The sequence below is a fragment of the Mus caroli genome, chromosome 5, assembly GCF_900094665.2.
Source record: "Mus caroli chromosome 5, CAROLI_EIJ_v1.1, whole genome shotgun sequence".
In the NCBI taxonomy this organism is placed as follows: Eukaryota; Metazoa; Chordata; class Mammalia; order Rodentia; family Muridae; genus Mus; species Mus caroli.
Window position 1 is genome coordinate 141002080 of NC_034574.1, and position 19718 is coordinate 141021797.

The following is a 19718-nucleotide window of genomic DNA, read 5'->3' on the forward strand; positions in this document are numbered from 1 at the left end:
CTCCTCAGCAACCCCCTACACACACACACACACACACACACACACACACACACACACACACACAACACACACACACACACACACACACACACACACACACACACACACGAGCTAGGCTCATGTGTTTCCACTCTGCCTCCAGCTGGTGGCGCTGTTATGACTCTTGGAGGAGGTGCAGCCTTGCTGGACAAAGTGGCTCCCAAGGAGCCACCTTTGAGGTCTTATAGCCCAGCCCCATTTCCTGTTCTCTTCTTGACTGCTGATGAATGTAACTCGCTGCCTCACGATCCCTCACGATCCTTCCTGCGGTCTCCTTTCCCTGCCATGACATGGCCCCTCTTAAACTGTAAGCCATAGAACCCTTGCTACTGTAAATCACTTCTGGTCAGGTATTTAGACACAACAATGAGAAAATAGCAAATTAAATACCTTTTAAAACAGTGTTGCATGCATGCATGTGCATGTGAAGACCTGAGGTTGATGTTCAGAATTTTGCTGTTTCTCCTTACCCTATTCGCTGAGGCAGGACTGCTCCGTCAACCCTAGAGCTCTGTGATACGTCTTGTCTCGCGAGGCAGCTTGCTCATTTCCCAGTTCCTCAGGCTTGGCATGGTAGATTACTGCGTTACAAAGTGAGTTCCAGGACAGCCAGGGCTATACAGAGAAACCCTGTCTCGAAAAACCAAAAAAAAAAAAAAAAAAGAAGTTCTAACCGACTCATCACACCGACTGGCGTTAAACACAGGGACAGCAGATACCCAGGGCATACAGTTTATCGTTTTATTTGTCTAAAACTTTTAGTGTCAGCCGTGCTTATTACAATTCCATAATTCTATTAAATCGCATAACAGTGGCATTTTAAAAAAATATCTTAAATTTTGAAAGTCTCAGAACAAAATGGGAAACTCACTAAGCGGTAGGTCCAAGCAGCAATTTCATAAACAGAACTCCAATAGCTCAGGAAATAAAAGGAAGAATTTATAAATGGAACAAAATAAAAATGTTCCTCCTACATACATACAGGAATAAGTGAATAAACGAATCTTCTTATCAATTTTTTGTTTTGTTTTGTTTTTTGTTTTTTGAGAAAGGGTTTGTGTAGCCCTGGCTGTCCTGGAACTCACTCTGTAGACCAGGCTGGCCTCGACCTCAGAAATCCTCCTGCCTCTGCCTCCCAAGTGCTGGGATTAAAGGCGTGCGCCTCCACGCCTGGCTCAGATTAAAGGTTTTCAACATTTCAGCAACACATACACCGTGTCTTGGAAATGACTGATACAACTTGTGCTAAATAGGATTCAACTTCTAGTTTATTGATCTTTGAATATACCACGTGTGTGTAGGCGTCCCTGGAAGCTGGAAGAGCCTGTCAGAGCCCCTGGAGCTGGTTTTAGGCAGTTGTGGGCTGCCTGACGTGGGTGCGGAGAACTTTAATGCAGGTTCTCGGCAAGAGCAGCCGCAGTCGAAACTGCTGAGTCATCTCTCCAGCCTATTACTTAGAACAAACAAACAAACAACAAATAAACACGGGCATTAAACTTCATGGGTTGGTTTTTTTTTTTTTTTTTTCTGAAACCATTGGAGCTTTCTCTTATGCTGTTAATGTGATGGTTGGTACTGATTTTCAACCATCAAGTCATGCTTACATTCCTGGAGTACACTCATCTTTCATTGTGTTTTATTAAATTTTATAGTCATTTACTTTTCCATTTATATCTAAACAATATATTAAAACGGACTTTGGTTGTATAGCCAGGGCTAGGCTAGAAACTTACTGGACAGTCTAGGCTGGCCTCAAGTTAGAGCTCCTTCTTTATTGAACTCCTAGGTGCTGGATTTCAGACAGGAGCTACAATTCCTTGTTCAAAATTCATTCATTCTGTTAGATTTTTTTCAATGACTAAGTTCTTTTGACTTGGTGTTTATTGACTATTGATTCTGTGTATTAGTAATATCTGGGTTACATATATTTTTTCCCTGATGTCATTACTCATTTTTAGTCTCATTCCTAATCTATTCATTTAAAGTTATTTTTCTTCCTTTTCTTTCTTTCTTTTTTTTCTGAGACAGGGTTTCTCTGTATAGCCCTGGCTGTCCTGGAACTCACTCTGAAGACCATGCTGGCCTTGAATTCAGATATCTGCCTGCCTCTGCCTTCCAAGTGCTGGGATTAAAGGCATGTGCCACCACTGTCCGGCTAAAGTTTCTTTTCATAATTATAGTCTTTAACAGTATTTCATAAGAGTGGGCATGTATGTCAAATTATCTTTTAAAATATTTTTAAATTTTATTATTTTTTTCTTAGCCACTTGGGTTATTTAAAGGTGTGTTTGTTTATTTATTTATTTATTTATTTATTTTATTTTGAGACAGTGTCTCATCATGCAGCTCAGGCTGCCCTGGAACTCTGTCTGTAGACCAGACTGGTCTCAAATTCACAGCCACAGGCCTACCTTTGCCTCCTCAATGCTGGACTCTTTCACAACAATTATTTTTTCATAGTTTTGCTGCTGGAATCCAACACATGACCTTGAGCATGCTAGGTAAGCTTCCTACCACCATCTAATTACCAGCTCTACGATTATTCATTTATTTATAAAACATTCTTTTCTGTGTATGAAGGTTTTGCCTGCATATCTTTGTGTATCGTTTGTATGCAGTGCCCTCTGAGGCCAGGAGGAGGTGTGGGATCCTAATACAGACAGTTGTGAGCTGTCAGTGCAGATGCTGAGAATTGAACCTGGGTTCTCGGAAGGGCAGCCAGTGCTTTGAACTGCGGTGTCCTCTCTCCAGACTCCCTATTTCCTTTTAAAGTTTGATTGTTGACATTATTTTCTACTCCAGGCCCACTGTAATTAGAGACAATGTGTGTGGGGTTCAGGGGATGCTCAGAGGTAAAGAGCACAGTTGCTCTTGCAGAAGACCTGGATCCAGGACCCAGCACCCACATCTGGTAGTTCAGAACCCACTATTACTCCAGTTCTTGGGGTTCTGACATCTATGGGCCTTGGTAGATACCTGTACAAACAGGCATACATACAGTTAGAAATATGTTTTAAAAATCTATACCTGTCTTCATAGGGTGGACTACCTTGAGTTGTTGGTCACAAGGATACAGGCAATTGCCACTGATGTTGGTTGCCCACCGGAGCTGGAAGGTGGCGGATGATATCATATGCCTTGTTCGCCAGACATACAGAAACTCAAGCGGAACTGAGCTGGAGGCTTCATCTCTGCTGGCTCACGTTGCCAGTGGGAGCTATGCAGGCTGCAGGGGGAGAACTGTCAGCAATAGTCTCACTCAGCTGTGAATTCTGGGTGCAAACACTACAGACCAGCCAGAGATGTGCCTACTTGTACAGTAGGGGCAAGTCTATTATGGGGGACAACCCACTGTTTTCTGACCGGGATTTGAGGCCTGCTCAACACGAGGCAATTCCTGTCTGATACTGTACTCTGGTCAAAAGCCCATGGCTGGGGAGGTCATAGGCCCTAACGGGGAAGCCACTGATGTGTTGCCAAATGAACACAATGTCCCATCAAATTGCCTTCTAATCAACCACATTTATTCCTACAAACTAATGCTATGTCAGTTTTGGTTTAAAAAAAAATGTTCTTCATGGTAGGTGTGATGATTTGAATATGCTTGGCCTAGGAGTGGCACTATTAGGAGGTATGGCCTTGTTGCAGGAAGTGTGTTGTGGCCATGGGCTTTAAGACTCTCATCCTAGCTCCCTGGAAGTCAGTCTTCTCCTAGCAGCCTGCATACAAAGATGTAGACCTCTCAGCTCCTCCTGCACCATGCCTGCCTGGATGCTGCCATGCTCCTGCCTTGATGATAATGGACTGAACCTCTAAATCTGTAAGCCAGCCCCAGTTAAATGTTGTCCTTATATGAGTTGTCTTGGTCATGGTGTCTGTTCACAGCAGTAAAACACTAAGACAGTGGGCAACTACAGAACTTTATGGCAAATGTAGGCGCTTACACTTGGTATCTTAATCACCCCCTCCAATACTGCAGAGGTGCTCATGGGGCCCCATACAGTTAAATGGTGGATGGCACAGGGTGTGGGGTGGTGGACAGTGACAGGAAGCCTGGTAAGGTGAAGTTAGGGCTTGAAGCCCCAGAGACCCAGAAGGGACAGTAGGAGCTTTGACTGCTCCTGACTCCAGGCCCCTGTCACGTAGCCACACACCCCCACCCACACCCCCCATAGAGAGAATTGTGGTCATCAGTCATGTGCAGCACCCACAAGTCCCTCCTCGTGTAGATGAGGCATCTCAGGCCAAGCCAATAGGAAGCACCTGTTCTCAGATCCAACCCATCCCCAAACTGTATATAAGATCCTGTCCAGAAGGAATGAAAGATGTGTGCGAATTGCTCCATCATCTGAGAGATCAGTCCTACGAGCTGTAACACTGCCTGGGAAGAGAACATTTCCCCAGAGCTTTCACCACCAGAAGCTCCCCTGCACTCAGCTTGCTAGCCAGCTCAGCTGGGCTGCCAGGCCAGCAGCACCAGAGTAGCAGCAAGGGAGACAGTGAAGGCACTTCCCCCTCCCTGCTCATGTCCTTTCCCCTTCGCTTGAACTCTCCCACTGGGCTGACAACAGACTGGGCAGCCACTGGAAAGGTGCCCATGCTCCTGCAAACAATCCTCACCTGAGCTCCTACTTAAACTCATTGAGTCACAAACAAAACAACCGGCTGGATCAGATGTCAAAGTAGAAGGGAGGGGGGGAGTTGGAAAGGAGCTCAATGGGGGTGTAATCATGGAAGATCATGGAGTGTGGCTGTCATACAAAAACTTCATATATGGGCTGGAGAGATGGCTCAGTGGTTAAGAGCACCGACTGCTCTTCCGAAGGTCCTGAGTTCAAATCCCAGCAACCACATGGTGGCTCACAACCATCTGTAATGAGATCTGACACCCTCTTCTGGTGCATCTGAAGACAGCTACAGTGCACTCACATATAATAAAATAAATAAATCTTTTAAAAAATCTTCATATAATGTACAATATTAATAAAAACATACAAAAAGGCCGGGTGTGGTGGCACATGCCTTTAATCCCAGCTCCTGGGAGGCAGAGGCAGGCAGATCTCTGAGTTCAAGGCCAGCCTGGTCTACAGAGTGAGTTCCAGGACAGCCAGGGCTACACAGAGAAACCCTGTCTTGGAAAAAAAAAACCCAAAACCCAAAACCAAAAAAAAAAAAAAAAAAAACCCAAAAAAAAAAAAAAAAAAAAAAAAAACCCCAAAAACAAAACCAAAAAAACCACCCCCCCCCAAAAAAAAAAAAAAAAAAAAACCCAAAGAATCTTTCAACATGATAGTGTAACTGCTACAAGTAGGAAGGTTTTGCTTCTAGGTCACACAAAAAAGTTTTTTTGTGTTTTGTTTTTTTTCGAGACAGGGTTTCTCTGTGTAGTCCTGGCTGTCCTGGAACTCACTTTGTAGACCAGGCTGGCCTCGAACTCAGAAATCCACCTGCCTCTGCCTCCTGAGTGCTGGGATTAAAGGCGTGCGCCACCACGCCCGGCACAAAAAAGTTTTGAAACAAGATTGACAGCTGCTAATAACCCAGTAAGATAAAGAAGCACAGTGCATTGCAGTGATTCATGAAGAAAGAATACAAGGGAAAGAAACATAGACCTATGTCGCTGCTTTCTGATCTCCGCAAGAGCACTTGGTATGTACGCGTGCACATACATACACACAACTAAGTACAACTTAAAGAACACAACAAAAAACAACCCCAAATCCCCAAACTGAAAAGACCTAAATCCCGGTTGGCTGCCTCATTAGAAAAAGCTGAGCATGGGGTTTAGAGAGCTGGATTTAAACCTAAGTGCTTGTGATGGTCTGAATAAAGCAGACTCTATGGGCTCAGAGGGGGTGGTCCTGTTAGCAGGTGTGGCCTTGTGGGAGGAAGTGTGTCACTCGAGGTGGACTTTGAGGTTTCAGATGCTCGAACCAAGTCTGATACAGATGTAGAACTGTCAGCTCCTCTCCAGCACGGAGTCTGCTTGTGTGCCACCATGCTTCCCACCATGATGACAATGGACTAAACCTCTGAACTGTAAGCCAGCCCCAATGAAAGGTTTTCCTTCATAAGAGCTGCTGTGCTCATGGTGTCTGTTCACAGCATCAGCAACTCTAAGCTAGTGTTTTACCTTGGATCAAGTAACAGAAGCTCACAGATTCTCCAAACTCAGGTTTCCAGGGTTACGTACAAAACGGTAACTTTCACGGGACTGTTGGGAGGAACCAATGGAACATGAGGCGCCATCACAGTAACCGCCCAGCTCACCATCACAGACATAGAGGGATTCAGATAGAATGCTACATACAGATGAAGAAAATACAAAGTTGCCAGAAAAGCGCCACTGTACAACCAAGTGGTTGGAATAATTTTTGCAAAGACTTCTGTTTCTGCATCTGGCAGAAAGACTGCTTCCTCTAAGAGGTTCTTATGTTATTCAGCCCCCCAAACAACTCTTTTAGGTAGGCAATTCTTCCAGGCTTGTGAAAAGCCGCACAGGTCTAATGTGTCTGGGAAAAGAGGACCTCAGCTGAGGAATTGCTTCCATCAGACTGCCCTGGGGTTTTTGTTTTTTTTTTTGTTTGTTTGTTTGTTTGTTTCTCTCTCTCTCTTTTGATTAATGATTGATGTGGGGAGGGCCTAATCCACTGTGAAAGTGCCACTCCCAGGCTGGTGGTCTTCAGTGGCATAAGAGAGCAGGCTGAGGCAGTAGGGGAAGCAAGACAGTGAGCAGGGTTTCTCCAAGGCCTCAGCTTCAGTTCCTGTCTGACTTCCCTAACATGGGTTGGAACTTGAAAACTGGTATTACTTTCTTCCCCATCGGACTTTTGGTTATGATGTTGCTGCAATAGAAAGTAACCTAAGGCCAGCTGGCAGTAGCACACTCCTTCAATCCCAGCAATCAGGGAGCAGAGGCTTCCCCCTGTAAGTTTGAGGCCAGCCTGATCTATAGAGTGAGTTCCAGAACAGCCAGGGCTACACAGAGAAACCTATCAATCAACCAACCAACAAAGCCCAAAACCAAACAAGGACATTATCATAAACAATCCTTCATATTAAAGTTATCATGCTTAGTATGGGCAAGACCTTGAACCCAATCAGTATCCAGACAGCTGTCTCTCCCAAAAGTGTTTTGTAGATAGCACAAATGATATAGGGTACAGGTATTCTATAGATCACACTTGTGTACTATGTCAAGCTGTCTTCCAAAGCAACCCAATTACAAAAAGTTCATGGGAAGGGAGTCATGTCTTAAAAATGACTTATATACTTAAGACAAAAACAAGAAGAAAGAAGATGCTTAGAGGGAGCAACCAGGTCCTGAGGAATTGTTTAGTTTTTGCTCTGTGAAAGCATTGGTAGAAGGCAAAGCAGGAGTTGGGGGCACTGCAGAGGGTGAATGTGCTTTCAAGTCCATGACTCTGGGAACAGTGCGTTTGGTTGGAAGCACAGTCTGGCAGCACTAACCTCACACAAGCTGGCAGGAAGTGTCAGTTGGAAAACTGGCACATGCGGTGGTGTGTCCTACTTCAGTGTTAACGTCAACACAGTCAAGGTTCTGAAAAAGACTATTTCTCAAACCTTCCCAATGTTAGCCAAAACATTTTCGGTACAAATTAATACTGTTTTGAACCAGTCTTTGACAAAATATAGTGAAGATGTGGAAAGAAATGACCAACAAGTATTCAATTGTTTTTAACTAATTTATTTGAACCTAGAATAGAGGATAATTTAATGAATACAACATACCTACTTCTCAGAATTGAGAGACTAAAGTATAACAAGGCATGGTAGGGAGTGGTGGTATACACTTTTAATCCTGGCATCTGGAGGGCAGAGGCAGAGCAGCCTCTCAGAGTCAAGTTTTACCTAGTGAGTTCCAGGCCAGACAGACCCTCTCTCTCAAATTAAACAAAACAAAAAAACAATAAATCTTAATGCTTATTTTCCTCTTATGTGTTGACCAGAGAAAGAAAAGCAAAGAGAAATAGGCAAAATCTATGTACTTTATCACCTTAATAAAACTATACTTCTGAGGCTCAGTCTTACACACCTTAATTTTATATCTATATACTTTTTTTTTTGTTGTTTTTGGTTTTTCGAGACAGGGTTTCTCTATATAGCCCTGGCTGTCCTGGAACTCACTTTGTAGACCAGGCTGGCCTCGAACTCAGAAATCCTCCTGCCTCTGCCTCCCGAGTGCTGGGATTAAAGGCGTGCACCACCACGCCCGGCCTATATACTTTTTAAAAATGAATGTATGTGCATGTGTGTGCAGGGTACACCTGAAAGTCTGAGGACAAATTCAAGTGTCATCCTTGGAAAGGCTGTCTGCTTTTTCTGAGATGAGGTCTCTCCCTGGCTAGATTGGCTGGCCAGCTAGCACAGCGGACTCTTCTGTCTCTGCTTTCTCAGTATTGGTGTTATATGCACACAACTATGCCTAGCATTTTTTACTTGGATTCTGGGGACTGGAACTCAGTTCTTCCAATCACAAGGCAAGTGTTTTTCTGACTGAACCATCCTCAGGCCAGGTCTTGTTATGTCAGAGCCTAGCATAGCTCTTGCTTGATATGTAATCATCGTTGATTCTCATTTAAGGTTAGTTTGAACAATATGTTGAATGTAGCTTAAATTTATCAAGCCCTGAAACACCACCTTCCATGGCAAGTCTTTAAGACATGCACGTTTATTTAACATCAATGAAGCACACAATACAAACAGCACACACAACTCACTAGGTACGCCCTGGATTGGAATGAATAAACTTTGGGCAATTTCAGGCCTTCCCCTGCTCAGGGACAATTTCCCTTTCTTTTATTGCTTCTCAGAGTTCTTATGGGGATCCCTTTTTTTCTTAAAGGAAATGTGAATGTTGCTGCATTTTGGAACCTTGTGATAGTTTCTAATTGCCTTCAAGAAAAAGTCCAATCCCTTAATACTGCCTGAAAAGCACTTCTGCGAACTCTGCTCAGCTGTCTGATATCATCACACTCCTAAAACCCTACCCCGATTCACCTGGAGGCCGCCTTCACAAGCTGTTAGCTTCGTCTAGAATGCTCTTTCTCTACACACCTAGTAGCAATAAAAAGCAAGTGCTAGATTGAATTCTTCCCAAACACAGGACATTTTTATGAACCACTTCACTCATTATGAAGCGGATACTTATTTATCTCAAATGTACAAAAGAGACACAGAGAAGCAAGCAGGTCCCAAAGGCAGGTCTGAATTCAAGGATGCTGTAAACATCCCCCCCCCCCACCTCCCACCAGTTCTCTGTAGGAGTTCAACTCTTTAAATCCCCTCTAACAGCTGATGTTAGCATTAGACACTAATTCACATCTTATGCCTCATTAGCTGGAGGATAAATAAGCCCTCTGAATTCAGGTCCGACTGCATCTTGTTAACTTTTGCATCCCCAGCTCCTTTCCAGTTCTGGGAGCATGTAATTAACATTAACAAATACCTGTTGGATATTTAAATGAGTGAACACTGCGTCCACGCAGAGATAGCAGCTTAGAATTTACCTGGGCAACATCACTAGGCTTACCATATTGGGATCTATAGCACGCATCTCAATCTCACCCTTTTGGCAGTGTGAAACTTTTTATATTCTTTTGTGACTTCGTCAGGTTGCCACGATTCCTTAAATACTGCCCACACCCGTCCTTTTCATAACAGGGATTTGTCTTTTGAGAAAATCTTGCAGAGAAGATTTCTAAAACCCTAATATCAAATTTCCACTTCACTGCGGTTCTTCAATTCTCTTCATGCCTCTCCCCTTTAAAACAAAAGCGGGGGGCGGGGGGAAGCAAATTGGAAATCAATGAGGGGAAAACTTTTTTTTTTTTTTTTAAAGTGAATTTCGAATGCACAGTAGGAAAACATTCCAGCACATTTGGAATTGGGTCTTCCCGTGCTGCCAAGGTAGCACTGTCCCAGGTGGCACCTTACTGTTGAGAGAAAAAAATCCGAGGGCCATCAAAGCGGAGGAAACAGGTGCTGCTCTAAGCGGGGGTTTGGTGGCATCCACGGTTCTGGCTCCATCTTTTGACAAAGAGCCCAGAAGCTAAGGCTATCTGGCCAGTAATCCTTTACCTTCGAGGGGGAGGATTTAAAAAAAAACAACAAAAAAACAACAAAAAAACAAAGGCTAGAGGGGTGGCGGAGCACAGGGAAAGGGAGAGGAAACGTGACAAACGGAAGCAAACTCTCCTCTCCCGGGAGCGAGGTTGGGCTGCGTCCCCTTCCAAGGACCAGCGACGGACTGTCATTTTGTGTTTTTCCCCTCCAAGTGGACTACCACCGGGTCTCGTGAGAGCCTCGGCGCCCGAGCCGCGGCGCCGCCGTCCCTCCGAGGGCTCGGGCTGAAGCAACCGCCTCCGGTCAGCTCGCGGACGCCCCCGTGGGGACCACGCCTGCGGTCCCCCACCCCCGGGCCAGGCCTCCTACCCACAAGGCCCCGCGCCGCTCGCGCAGGCGCAGAGGCGGCGAGCGTCTCAGGAAGAGGAAAATGGCATAAACAAGTCGGGAGGACCCGGAGCGCGAGCCGACGAGCGAGCGGAGGGCAAGAGTTTAAAAACAAACCGGCGGCTCCCTCCCGCCGTGCCTTTGCCCCACAGCTTCCGGTCGCCGTCGTCTCAGGGTCGTTTTCCCCGCAGCCCCGGCCGCGCGCCCACCGCGGCGTCCCGCGCGGCCCCTTTAAGGACAGCGGAGAGGGAGAGGGAGAATCCCTGCTCGCCGCCCGCCCGCCCTTCCCCCTCCCCGGGCGGCTCCGGCTCCCTCAGCGGGGCCCAACCCGCCCGCCCGGCTTCCATCCGGCTCCGGCTCCGGCGGCGGCTCCTTCCCGCCCTCGTCTATGGTGGCGGCGGCAGCGGCGGCGGGGGACGCGGCTGCGGCGTGGCCATGAACAGTGGCGGCGGCGGTGGCCTCCCGCCCCCCTCGGCCGCTGCCTCGCCGTCGTCGTCCTCGCTGGCGGCGGCCGTGGCGGTGGCGGTGGCGGCCTCGTCGGGCGTCGGGGGCGTCCCCGGCGGGCCGGCGGCGGCGGCGGCGGCGGCGGGCGTGAAGCTCAAGTACTGCCGCTACTACGCCAAGGACAAGACGTGCTTCTACGGCGAGGAGTGTCAGTTCCTGCACGAGGACCCAGCCGCCGGCGCGGCCCCGGGACTCGGCCTCCATAGCAACAGCGTCCCGCTGGCGCTGGCGGCCGCGGCCGGGGCCGCCTTTCCTCCGGGAGCGCTCCCGGGCGGGGGAGCGGGGCCGCCCGCCGGGCCCAAGAAGCCGGAGTTGGGCGTCCCGGGGGCGGCGACCGCGGGCGGCGGACTCGATGGCCCGCGGGTGGCGAGTAAGTGAGGCCCGGGCGGGGTGGTGCGGTCCGGGCGCGGGGAGGAGGCCTGAGCCTGCCCGCTTCCCCTCACCTCCGGGCCGCAGGAGAGGCCTAGGCCCTGCGCAGCCCTCCTTCCTTCTTCCTGTTTCCTCTCTGGGCTCCGCCGCTCGGGGCAAACCCCGGAGCTAGGGGAGGCGGGTTCCCCGGAGCGTGGGTGGACGGACGGTCGTGGTGTGATTGGGGTGGGGTGGGGTGGGGGGCGCTGGGAGTCGGGTGCGGGGAGCAGGGGGGATGGGCTGCGGAGTGGAAGCAAGGGGGTGTCGCTTCCGGGTGTGTGTGTGTGTGTGTATGTGCGTGGAAAGGGGCTGGGTCTGCGAGCACATGTGTCGGTGCGTGCTCGCGTGGAGCGCGGGCTGCCGAAAGTTGAAATTCGTGTGTGTGTGTGTGTGTGTGTGTGTGTGTGTGTGTGTGTGAGAGAGAGAGAGAGAGAGAGAGAGAGAGGTGGGTTTAAGGCATATTGGCTTTGCGGAGAGGGTCGCCAGTGTGTGTGTGTGTGTGTGTGTGTGTGTGTGTGTGTGTGTGTAGAAGGCGGGAGGTGAGGGGCGGGCTTAAGGCATATTGGCTTTGCAGAGAGGGACACCAAAAAAGTTTGGTAAACGGTTTTCCCGGCTGGGAATGCTTTCTAAAGGACGTCCGGGGCGAGGGGTGGGGGTGCGGGGAGGAGAGGTGTATGAAGATCAGCTTTATTCATTTATTTATTTTTAAGTAAGCACAGGTTTAATAGAGAGCTTAGGTTAGGACTTTCCCAAGACTTGCGCTCTGGCAGGTTTCTGGAAAGCTAGAGTAAGTGAACTGGGCGTCTGCAGGGATCTTGTCTTTCCCATGGTGTTATACCGAGTGAACTTTCTCAGCACTGGGCCTCAAGAGCGTCTAGCACCCCGAAGGCTTTCGTGAGAAGAATTTAGGGCTGTGTACGTTATAGCTGTTCAGTTAAGTGGAGTTTGCTGTTACTGTAAATGCTTTGAACATTAGAATTAGGTGCTTGATTTCCTCTAGTTTTAGATCTTGTGATGATAACTTGATAGTCAAGTTAACTTGAACTTCAGAAAATCTGTCTTTAACACAAACAACCTGATAAAGTAGTTTACTACTTACTGGGCTAATTTATTTTTAACAGCCTTTTTTTTTTTTTTTTTGGTCTCTTGTTTACCGAAGCTTAAATGGTAATAAATTTAGATGCTTTGTAAAGAAGTTAATTTACTGGTGGGATGTAGCCGTTAATTTTTTTAAAAATTACGTGTGTATGTATGTATGTATGTATGTGTGTGTAATTGTCAGTGTGCTCCCACATAGCATGAATGTAGAGAGGTAAGAGGACAGACAGTTTAGGGGAGTCATTCTCCTCCTACAACATGGGTCCTAAAGCTGGAACTCAGGTGGTCAGGCTTGACAGGAGGCACTCTAACTACTAAGGCTTAACAAGCAAGTGTTGTCTTTGTCCCCTTCCTCCTCTTCTCTGTTTCTTTTTTCAGACAGGGTTTCTCTCTGTGGCCCACACTTGTCTGATCCCCCTGCCTCAGCCTCATGAGCTGGGTTTATAGATTTGCCATCATGCCCAGTGGAGCTATTGTTTCAGGTAAATTGTATGAAATGAAGTTGTGCCTCTGGTTCATTTAAGGATTATGTTTGATTGGTAAGGAATGAAAAAGAACAGTATCTGTCCTAAGTTGGCTTTTTGTTGCTGCTTTAAAACACCATAACCAAAAGCAGCTTGGGGAGGAGGGAAGGTTTATTATGCATTAGAGTTAGTTATTGAGGGAAGCCACACATAAGCTCAAGGTATGAACCTGGAGGCAACAACTGAAGCAGAGACCAAGGAAGGAGGCTGCATACTGTCACTCTCTGGCTTGCTCAACTACATTTCTTAAGCCTAGGCCCACCTCTGTTAATGGACTGGGTCCTCCTCTATCAGTAAACAGTCAAGAAAATGCCTTACAGAAATGTCCACAGACCAGTTTTATTAGAGGGAATTCTTCCTTGCCTAGGTGAGTGGTTTGTGTCAAGTTGACAAAAATTAACCAGCATAGTGACTGCCTTCCAAAAGGACACCTAAAAGTGCTGGTCCTTAACATGTGATCTTTCTAAGGTCTTAGTTGGACACAAGAACTGGAAGGTAGGATAGAACTAAGTGAAGGAAGGAGCTGAAGGAAGGCACATGTGTGATGCTGCTGCACAGGTGTACATGTGTGCCTGGTGTGTGAGGCTGCTGCACATGTGTACATGTGTGCCGGGTGTGTGATGCTGCTGCACATGATGTACATGTGTGCCTGGTGTGTGATGCTGCTGCACACGTGTGCATGTGTGCCTGGTGTGTGATGCTGCTGCACATGTGTACATGTGTGCCTGGTGTGTGATGCTGCTGCACACGTGTACATGTGTGCCTGGTGTGTGAGGCTGCTGCACACGTGTACATGTGTGCCTGGTGTGTGAGGCTGCTGCACATGTGTACATGTGTGCCTGGTGTGTGAGGCTGCTGCACATGTGTACATGTGTGCCNGTGTACATGTGTGCCTGGTGTGTGAGGCTGCTGCACATGTGTACATGTGTGCCTGGTGTGTGAGGCTGCTGCACATGTGTACATGTGTGCCGGGTGTGTGAGGCTGCTGCACATGTGTACATGTGTGCTGGGTTTGTGATGCTGCTGCACATGTGTACATGTGTACGTGTGTGCCGGGTGTGTGAGGACAGTGTACTTATGTCCATGTTTACCTGGTGTATTTAGGTGGAGTAAACCCTAGGGGTTCCTCTCAGGAGGGTGCGCTCCTTATCTGAGCAACAGAAAGCAACTGAGATAGAATCTTTATAGACTATAGGTGGTTAATGCTAGGGACATTAAATACTGTCATTTAATAGCTGATTAAATAGCTGGGATCGGGTGGCTCTTTTTCTGGTTTGTTCAATTTTTTTGAGACAGAGTCTTAATATGTATCATTGACTGTCCTGCAACTCAGATGTCTGCCTGCCTCTGCCTCCCCAGTGCTGGGAATAAAGGCATGTGTCACTTTGTCTGGCCTTGTGACATTTCTTTAACATATTAGTCCACCATCCTCCTTTTCTCATTGACCTTTCCACTGTGCTAGGCTTCAGTTAATGGCTGTTCTGTATTTGTACACTTAGTTATTCAATCTGTCCTCAAATAGCCTCTTAAGATAGCCTTCACCAACTAATTAAGTGTACAAGGAAATTAAAATAGATGACACATTCCAAATATTGCCATTTAGAAACATCTGGATTGTGTTAGTTGATGTGCTATTAGAGCATTCTTCAAGTGAATCTTTAATAACGTAACTGGGCAGGAGATCATAGTGGGACTGCTACTTGATAGATTTTATGTTCCCCTATCTGGCCTCTATGGAATTGTATATTCATGTGTATATACTTTTAAGCTTTTAATTGAAGTTCCTGTTTAAATATAGTCCAGTTTTGTGTTGCTATAACCGAAAAACACAGATTGAACAATTTAATTAAAAAAAAAAAAGGGGAATTTCAGGGTCTGGCAAGGTGGCTTTGAAGGTAAAGGCATTTGTCAAACTAAAACTTGAGTTCAATCCTCAGGACCCACACAGTAGTAGGAAAGAACCAACTCCTGTAAGTCCTCTGATCGCAGACTAACTGTATTGCCACTCGTCCCCAATAAGTAAATATGTACTTAAAAAAGGAAAGAAGGAAGGAAGGAAGGAAGAATTGCAGCCCAGAATTCCCAGCACTTGGTAGATGGAGGCAAGAGGATCAGAAAGTTCAGGGTCATCCATTGTCACATAAGAGTTAGGGACTTACTGGGCTACAGGAAACCACAAGGAAAAGAAGCATATTTCTGTTTTGGAGGTTGAAAAGTCCAACATGAAGGTACTGGCCTGTATGGAGAGGTGGTACCCTCAGCAGGCAGTCCTGGAACTCTTCTCTGTAGACAGATCCGTCAGCCTCTGCCTCCTGAATGCTGGGTGCATCACCACGGCCTGCAGAACCACCTCTTACTAGGCCATCCTTTTCACCTCTGTTACACTGGGGATTTAGTTTCTGACTCGTGGACTGTGGGGATGGGGTCATATTCAAATGGAAGCATTTGACTTGTGAACTCTGGAACGCTCTCCTCACAATGCCCACCCAGTACATTCCTTCCATCTCAGTCGTCACAAGACTGTTAACTCCTTCCATTATCAGCTTAAACATGCATGCAAAGTCCAGAGCTGCATCTGAGTCAGGTATGGGTGAATGATGATTTTTGAGGCACGTTCCTCTACCCCAGAGTGTGAAATTGTTACATGCTTCCAGAGTTCAGTGGTCAAACAGGTGTGGGGTAAAACGTTTTCATTCCAGAAAGGAATAGGAAAAGAGGGCTCAAACATGTGCATAATCCAGTGGGGAATTTTAAGCCTGTGCTCATCTTGGGCTGGGAGTTGGATCCCAGAGCCTCAGGCAACCCTTTCCCTCTGGCTTTTATGCACTCACTTTTAAAATCTTGGCTTTTTTCATTTTGATTTGGACACTGGTGGCTTTACAGTGTTGTGATGTCATGAGGTTGGTACTACTCAGGTATTGTCTGAGTAGGGGCTGTGAATTTGTGGCTCTAACTCCACTGTGAGGCCCCAGGCTGTCTAGGAGACTCTTTGAAATATAGTTGTGTGTTTGTCAAGGTGCCTTAGATTTTACATTGTGTGACAGTCAGGCATACATCCTGTATCCGTTTCCTTGGCTGTGGTTCATGCTTCCTGGACTTGGCTTTGCTTGAGCAGTAGCTACTGGGAGCAGAGAACAGAATCCTGAGGTGACTTGGCAACCAGCCTGAATGGGCAATCTGGCCTGGGCGCCCAGACAGTTCTGCTTTCTTAGACTTCTGGGTCAGTCCTGGGATAGGACAATAATGTCAGATAACTCTAAATGCCCTAAGTGACATTTTCAGTGTCATCTTGACCCCACCCCCAGCCCTCTTTTCTTCTTCCTATTCTTTATTCTTTGACAGTTTCATATGTGCTTACAATGTATTTACCATTTTTTTTTCACTTTTATCTCCTTTGGGACCCTTCTTCCTGGCATGTCCCCTCTTTCAGATCTTTTTAGCTTTTTAAAAAACAACCCACTGAGTTACACTAGGGCTGCCTGTAAGAGCATTGGTTTGGGATTATTTACTGGAGCCTGGGCAGTTTACCAGTGGCTGCACCTCTGAAGAAAAATGATTCTGCTCTTCCAATAGCTCCTTGGCTAGGGGAGAGGCCTCACGACCTCTTCCCAGTTCATGTTGGAATGTCGACAGGTTCCAGCTTGTATAGGTAATGAGTTCATGAGTTCCATGGCTGTGTCGTGTCCAGAAGACAGAGTTTCAATAGTGTTTGTCCCCAACCTCCAGCTCTTACATTTATGTTCTTTCTGCTTTTCCCTCAACGTTCCCAGAGCCTTGGGTTGGTGTGAGTGTGCCTGCATGTGTGTCATAGATCCTGTTTAGAGTACTTGGCAGTTAGGTATATCAGCCTTAACTGCTGTCATTAAAAAAGAAAGCCTTGCTGACCAGTGTTGCTCAGAGGAGTAAGCTGCTCTGTGGAGTAGAAAGGTGAAGCCCTCCTAAATGTTCCTCTTCAAGTCTTTCATATGGCTGCAGATTTTCAATCCTCTTGTTTAGCCTCCCTTTTAATTGCACACATTCTCCCTGTGTTTTCTGCATTTCAGACATTGTATGTAAAAGACAGTCATGCAGTTCTTTGTGGTTTGTGTAGAAACTTTGCCAGATAGCCTAGTTCATTGTTCTGTTGCAGCTTTCTTCTGGCAGGGACAGAAGTTGGCCAGTGTTTGACATGGAATGGGATGGATGAGCAGCTTGCTCTTGTGTGGGAAGAGTGTCTTAGCTTATTTCTGAATACTGTCACCCTGTGCTAATATGTCGCCTGTCAGTGGGCACTTGCATGGTTTAATTTTTTTTTTTTTTTTTTTTTTGGTCTGTGAAGAAAAACAGTTATGTATGTGAGCTGGAGAGATGGCTCCGTGGTTAGAACTCTTGATCATCTTGGTGACTGGAGTTGCCTGTAGCTTCCAACCCCCGGAACTCCAGCTCCAGGGGAGCCAGCCCATTTTTCACCTCTTCTGTCACCTTCTACATACATGTACATGCAGGCATAGACGTGAAAGTAAAAATCTCATTATAAAAAGAATTCTAGGTGTATTTTGGAGAGTGCCTTGCTTAATTAAGGGTAGAATTGGTATGTACAATAGGGTGCATATATTCAGCTTCAGTAACCCATGCCGGCTTTCTCCTTTGGTTGGAAGTTTATGAGTTTTGGTCTTTTCAGAGTTCCGCATTGTCTGCCTTATAATTGCAGCTATTCTGGTGGTTAGAATGGATGGCACAATACTGTTTTTTAATGTCTGTATTGATTTTAATCAAATTAGTTAATGCTGTTAATATCACAAGATATAATAGGGAAATATACAGAGGTTTTTTTTTTTTTTTTTTTGGTTTTTCGAGACAGGGTTTCTCTGTATAGCTCTGGCTGTCCTGGAACTCACTTTGTAGACCAGGCTGGCCTCGAACTCAGAAATCCACCTGCCTCTGCCTCCCAAGTGCTGGGATTAAAGGCGTGCGCCACCACCGCCCGGCCAGAGTTTTTTAAAAAGTGCATTGCCTCATTTTTTAAGTGTGGGATATAGGCTAGTTGATGGGGCAAGACTTCCGCCATTTTGCCTAGCTCCCTACCTGGTGTGACTTAACAGGATCTTTAGTAATATTTCGTTAGTGTTTCAGATAGGGCTAAAATAACCTTGGAAGTTAGTGTGAGGGAAAAAATGTATCCTTAACTTGGCAGGCATCTCAAGAGTGAGCAGGAAGGCTTCAGTATATAAAGTTGCCATGATGTCTCACCCTTGTGAGGGAAATAGCTTTTCTTTGTTGTTTTCTGTAGTGTAGGAAGGCGCTCCACTCTGGTTCTGCTGACCCTGCAGTGTGATAATAGCATGTTTTGACAGTCAGGGTTGGTATGATGAGGTAATTTAAAGGCATGATTCTGTTGGAGTTAGTTTTTTTTTTTTTTTTTTTTAAATGTGGTTCTGTTCAAATAAACTATTGATGGGATTATATTTCCAAGTAGCTAGATTTTCCAGATGGCTCTACTCTAGAGGGTACTCAAGCCTCAGTAGCCAAGATCTGTCAGTGTATGTTTCATGTGCTTGATTTCATTTGAAATCTAGAATATCTGTTTGTTTTACCAAAACATAATTCCTTTTCATTTCTGCTGATTTAGTTAACAGTGAAGGTTTGGAAATAAGATGTGTGACAAGTGGCTTCCTGACTAGCTTTGTAACCTTGGTCAGATTTTTAATGTCTTAGTCTTGGTGTTTCTCATCTTAGAAGCAGGCATTAGTGAGTGCCACAGGTGGATTGAGGAGTGAAGATACACCAGGCGGTACCCTCCTCTTTGTTTTAGGAATTATTTTTGAGATAGGGTCTCTAACTGAACCTGGACCTGTCTCCTCCTCCTTGGTGCTGGGATTACAGGTGCTAATAGCCTCACTTGGCTCTTTATGTGGGTGATGGGTCCTCAGGGTTTCATGCTTGTCAGGCAGGTACTCTACAGGCCGGCATTTTTGCAGCCCTTGTTGTCTTCTTATAGAGTAGTTCAGTGAACCAAAATGCAAGATGATAAAATACTTAACCTAGTGTTTGTGTCTCCTTTTGGTATTAGGAATTCATTCGTATTGGGCTGAGAATCCCAAGATTGTGATTTTCAGTGCTATGACTTACAGAACAGTTGTGACCTTGGGCTGCTCATTTGGTCCATATGAAAATACAGTTCTTTTCCTGTAAAATAGGAGAATGGAGTATGCCGCACATGACCTAAAAGCTTTTCTACTACAGTGCTTTAAATATACTTGTGTTTAAGAAGACAAGCCTTTCCTGTTTCCTTTAGAATTTCTCCTTCTCAACTTAAAACTGCTCAGCACTTGAGCATCAGTGTGTGTGGGTTAAGGGTCTGCTCTCCTTGATTCTGTGTTAATTGATATGCAGATACCTGTCCTCTACAGAAGACCTCCTCCTCTCTGAAGCCAGGTTGTCACCTGACCTCGTGCTGTTTTGTTGCCAAGGTTGACCTTGAGTTTCTGGTCCTCTTTCTCCTCTGTAGTGCCGGGGTGTGTGCCTGTGCCGGATTATGCAGTGCTGGGATGAAAGGGATGAAAGCAGGGTTCCCTGTGTGATACTGTGCACTGTACAGCTGAGCCATGGTCCCCAGCTCCTCTCTTTTTCTGATTTCTCTTTGGTATATCTTTCTTGTTTTTTTTTTTTTTTTTTTAAAGAATTAATTAAGGT

General features: G+C 46.1%; 1 protein-coding gene and 1 long non-coding RNA gene across 2 annotated transcripts in view; both read left to right on the forward strand.

Annotated features, from left to right (window-relative positions):
• Positions 1 to 264: 264 nt before the first annotated feature.
• LOC110293888 lies at positions 265 to 3889 on the forward strand. The gene is made up of 3 exons (XR_002377883.1): positions 265 to 346; positions 2367 to 2540; positions 3079 to 3889. It is a non-coding gene; the product is annotated as an uncharacterized LOC110293888 (long non-coding RNA).
• Positions 3890 to 10518: 6629 nt separating this feature from the next.
• Pan3 (poly(A) specific ribonuclease subunit PAN3) overlaps positions 10519 to 19718 on the forward strand; it is a 121241-nt gene continuing 112041 nt past the window's right edge. The window contains exon 1 of the mRNA XM_029477820.1: positions 10519 to 11386. Within this exon, the coding sequence (XP_029333680.1) occupies positions 10948 to 11386 (439 nt within the window). The 5' untranslated portion in view covers positions 10519 to 10947. The remainder of the gene's footprint in view (positions 11387 to 19718) is intronic.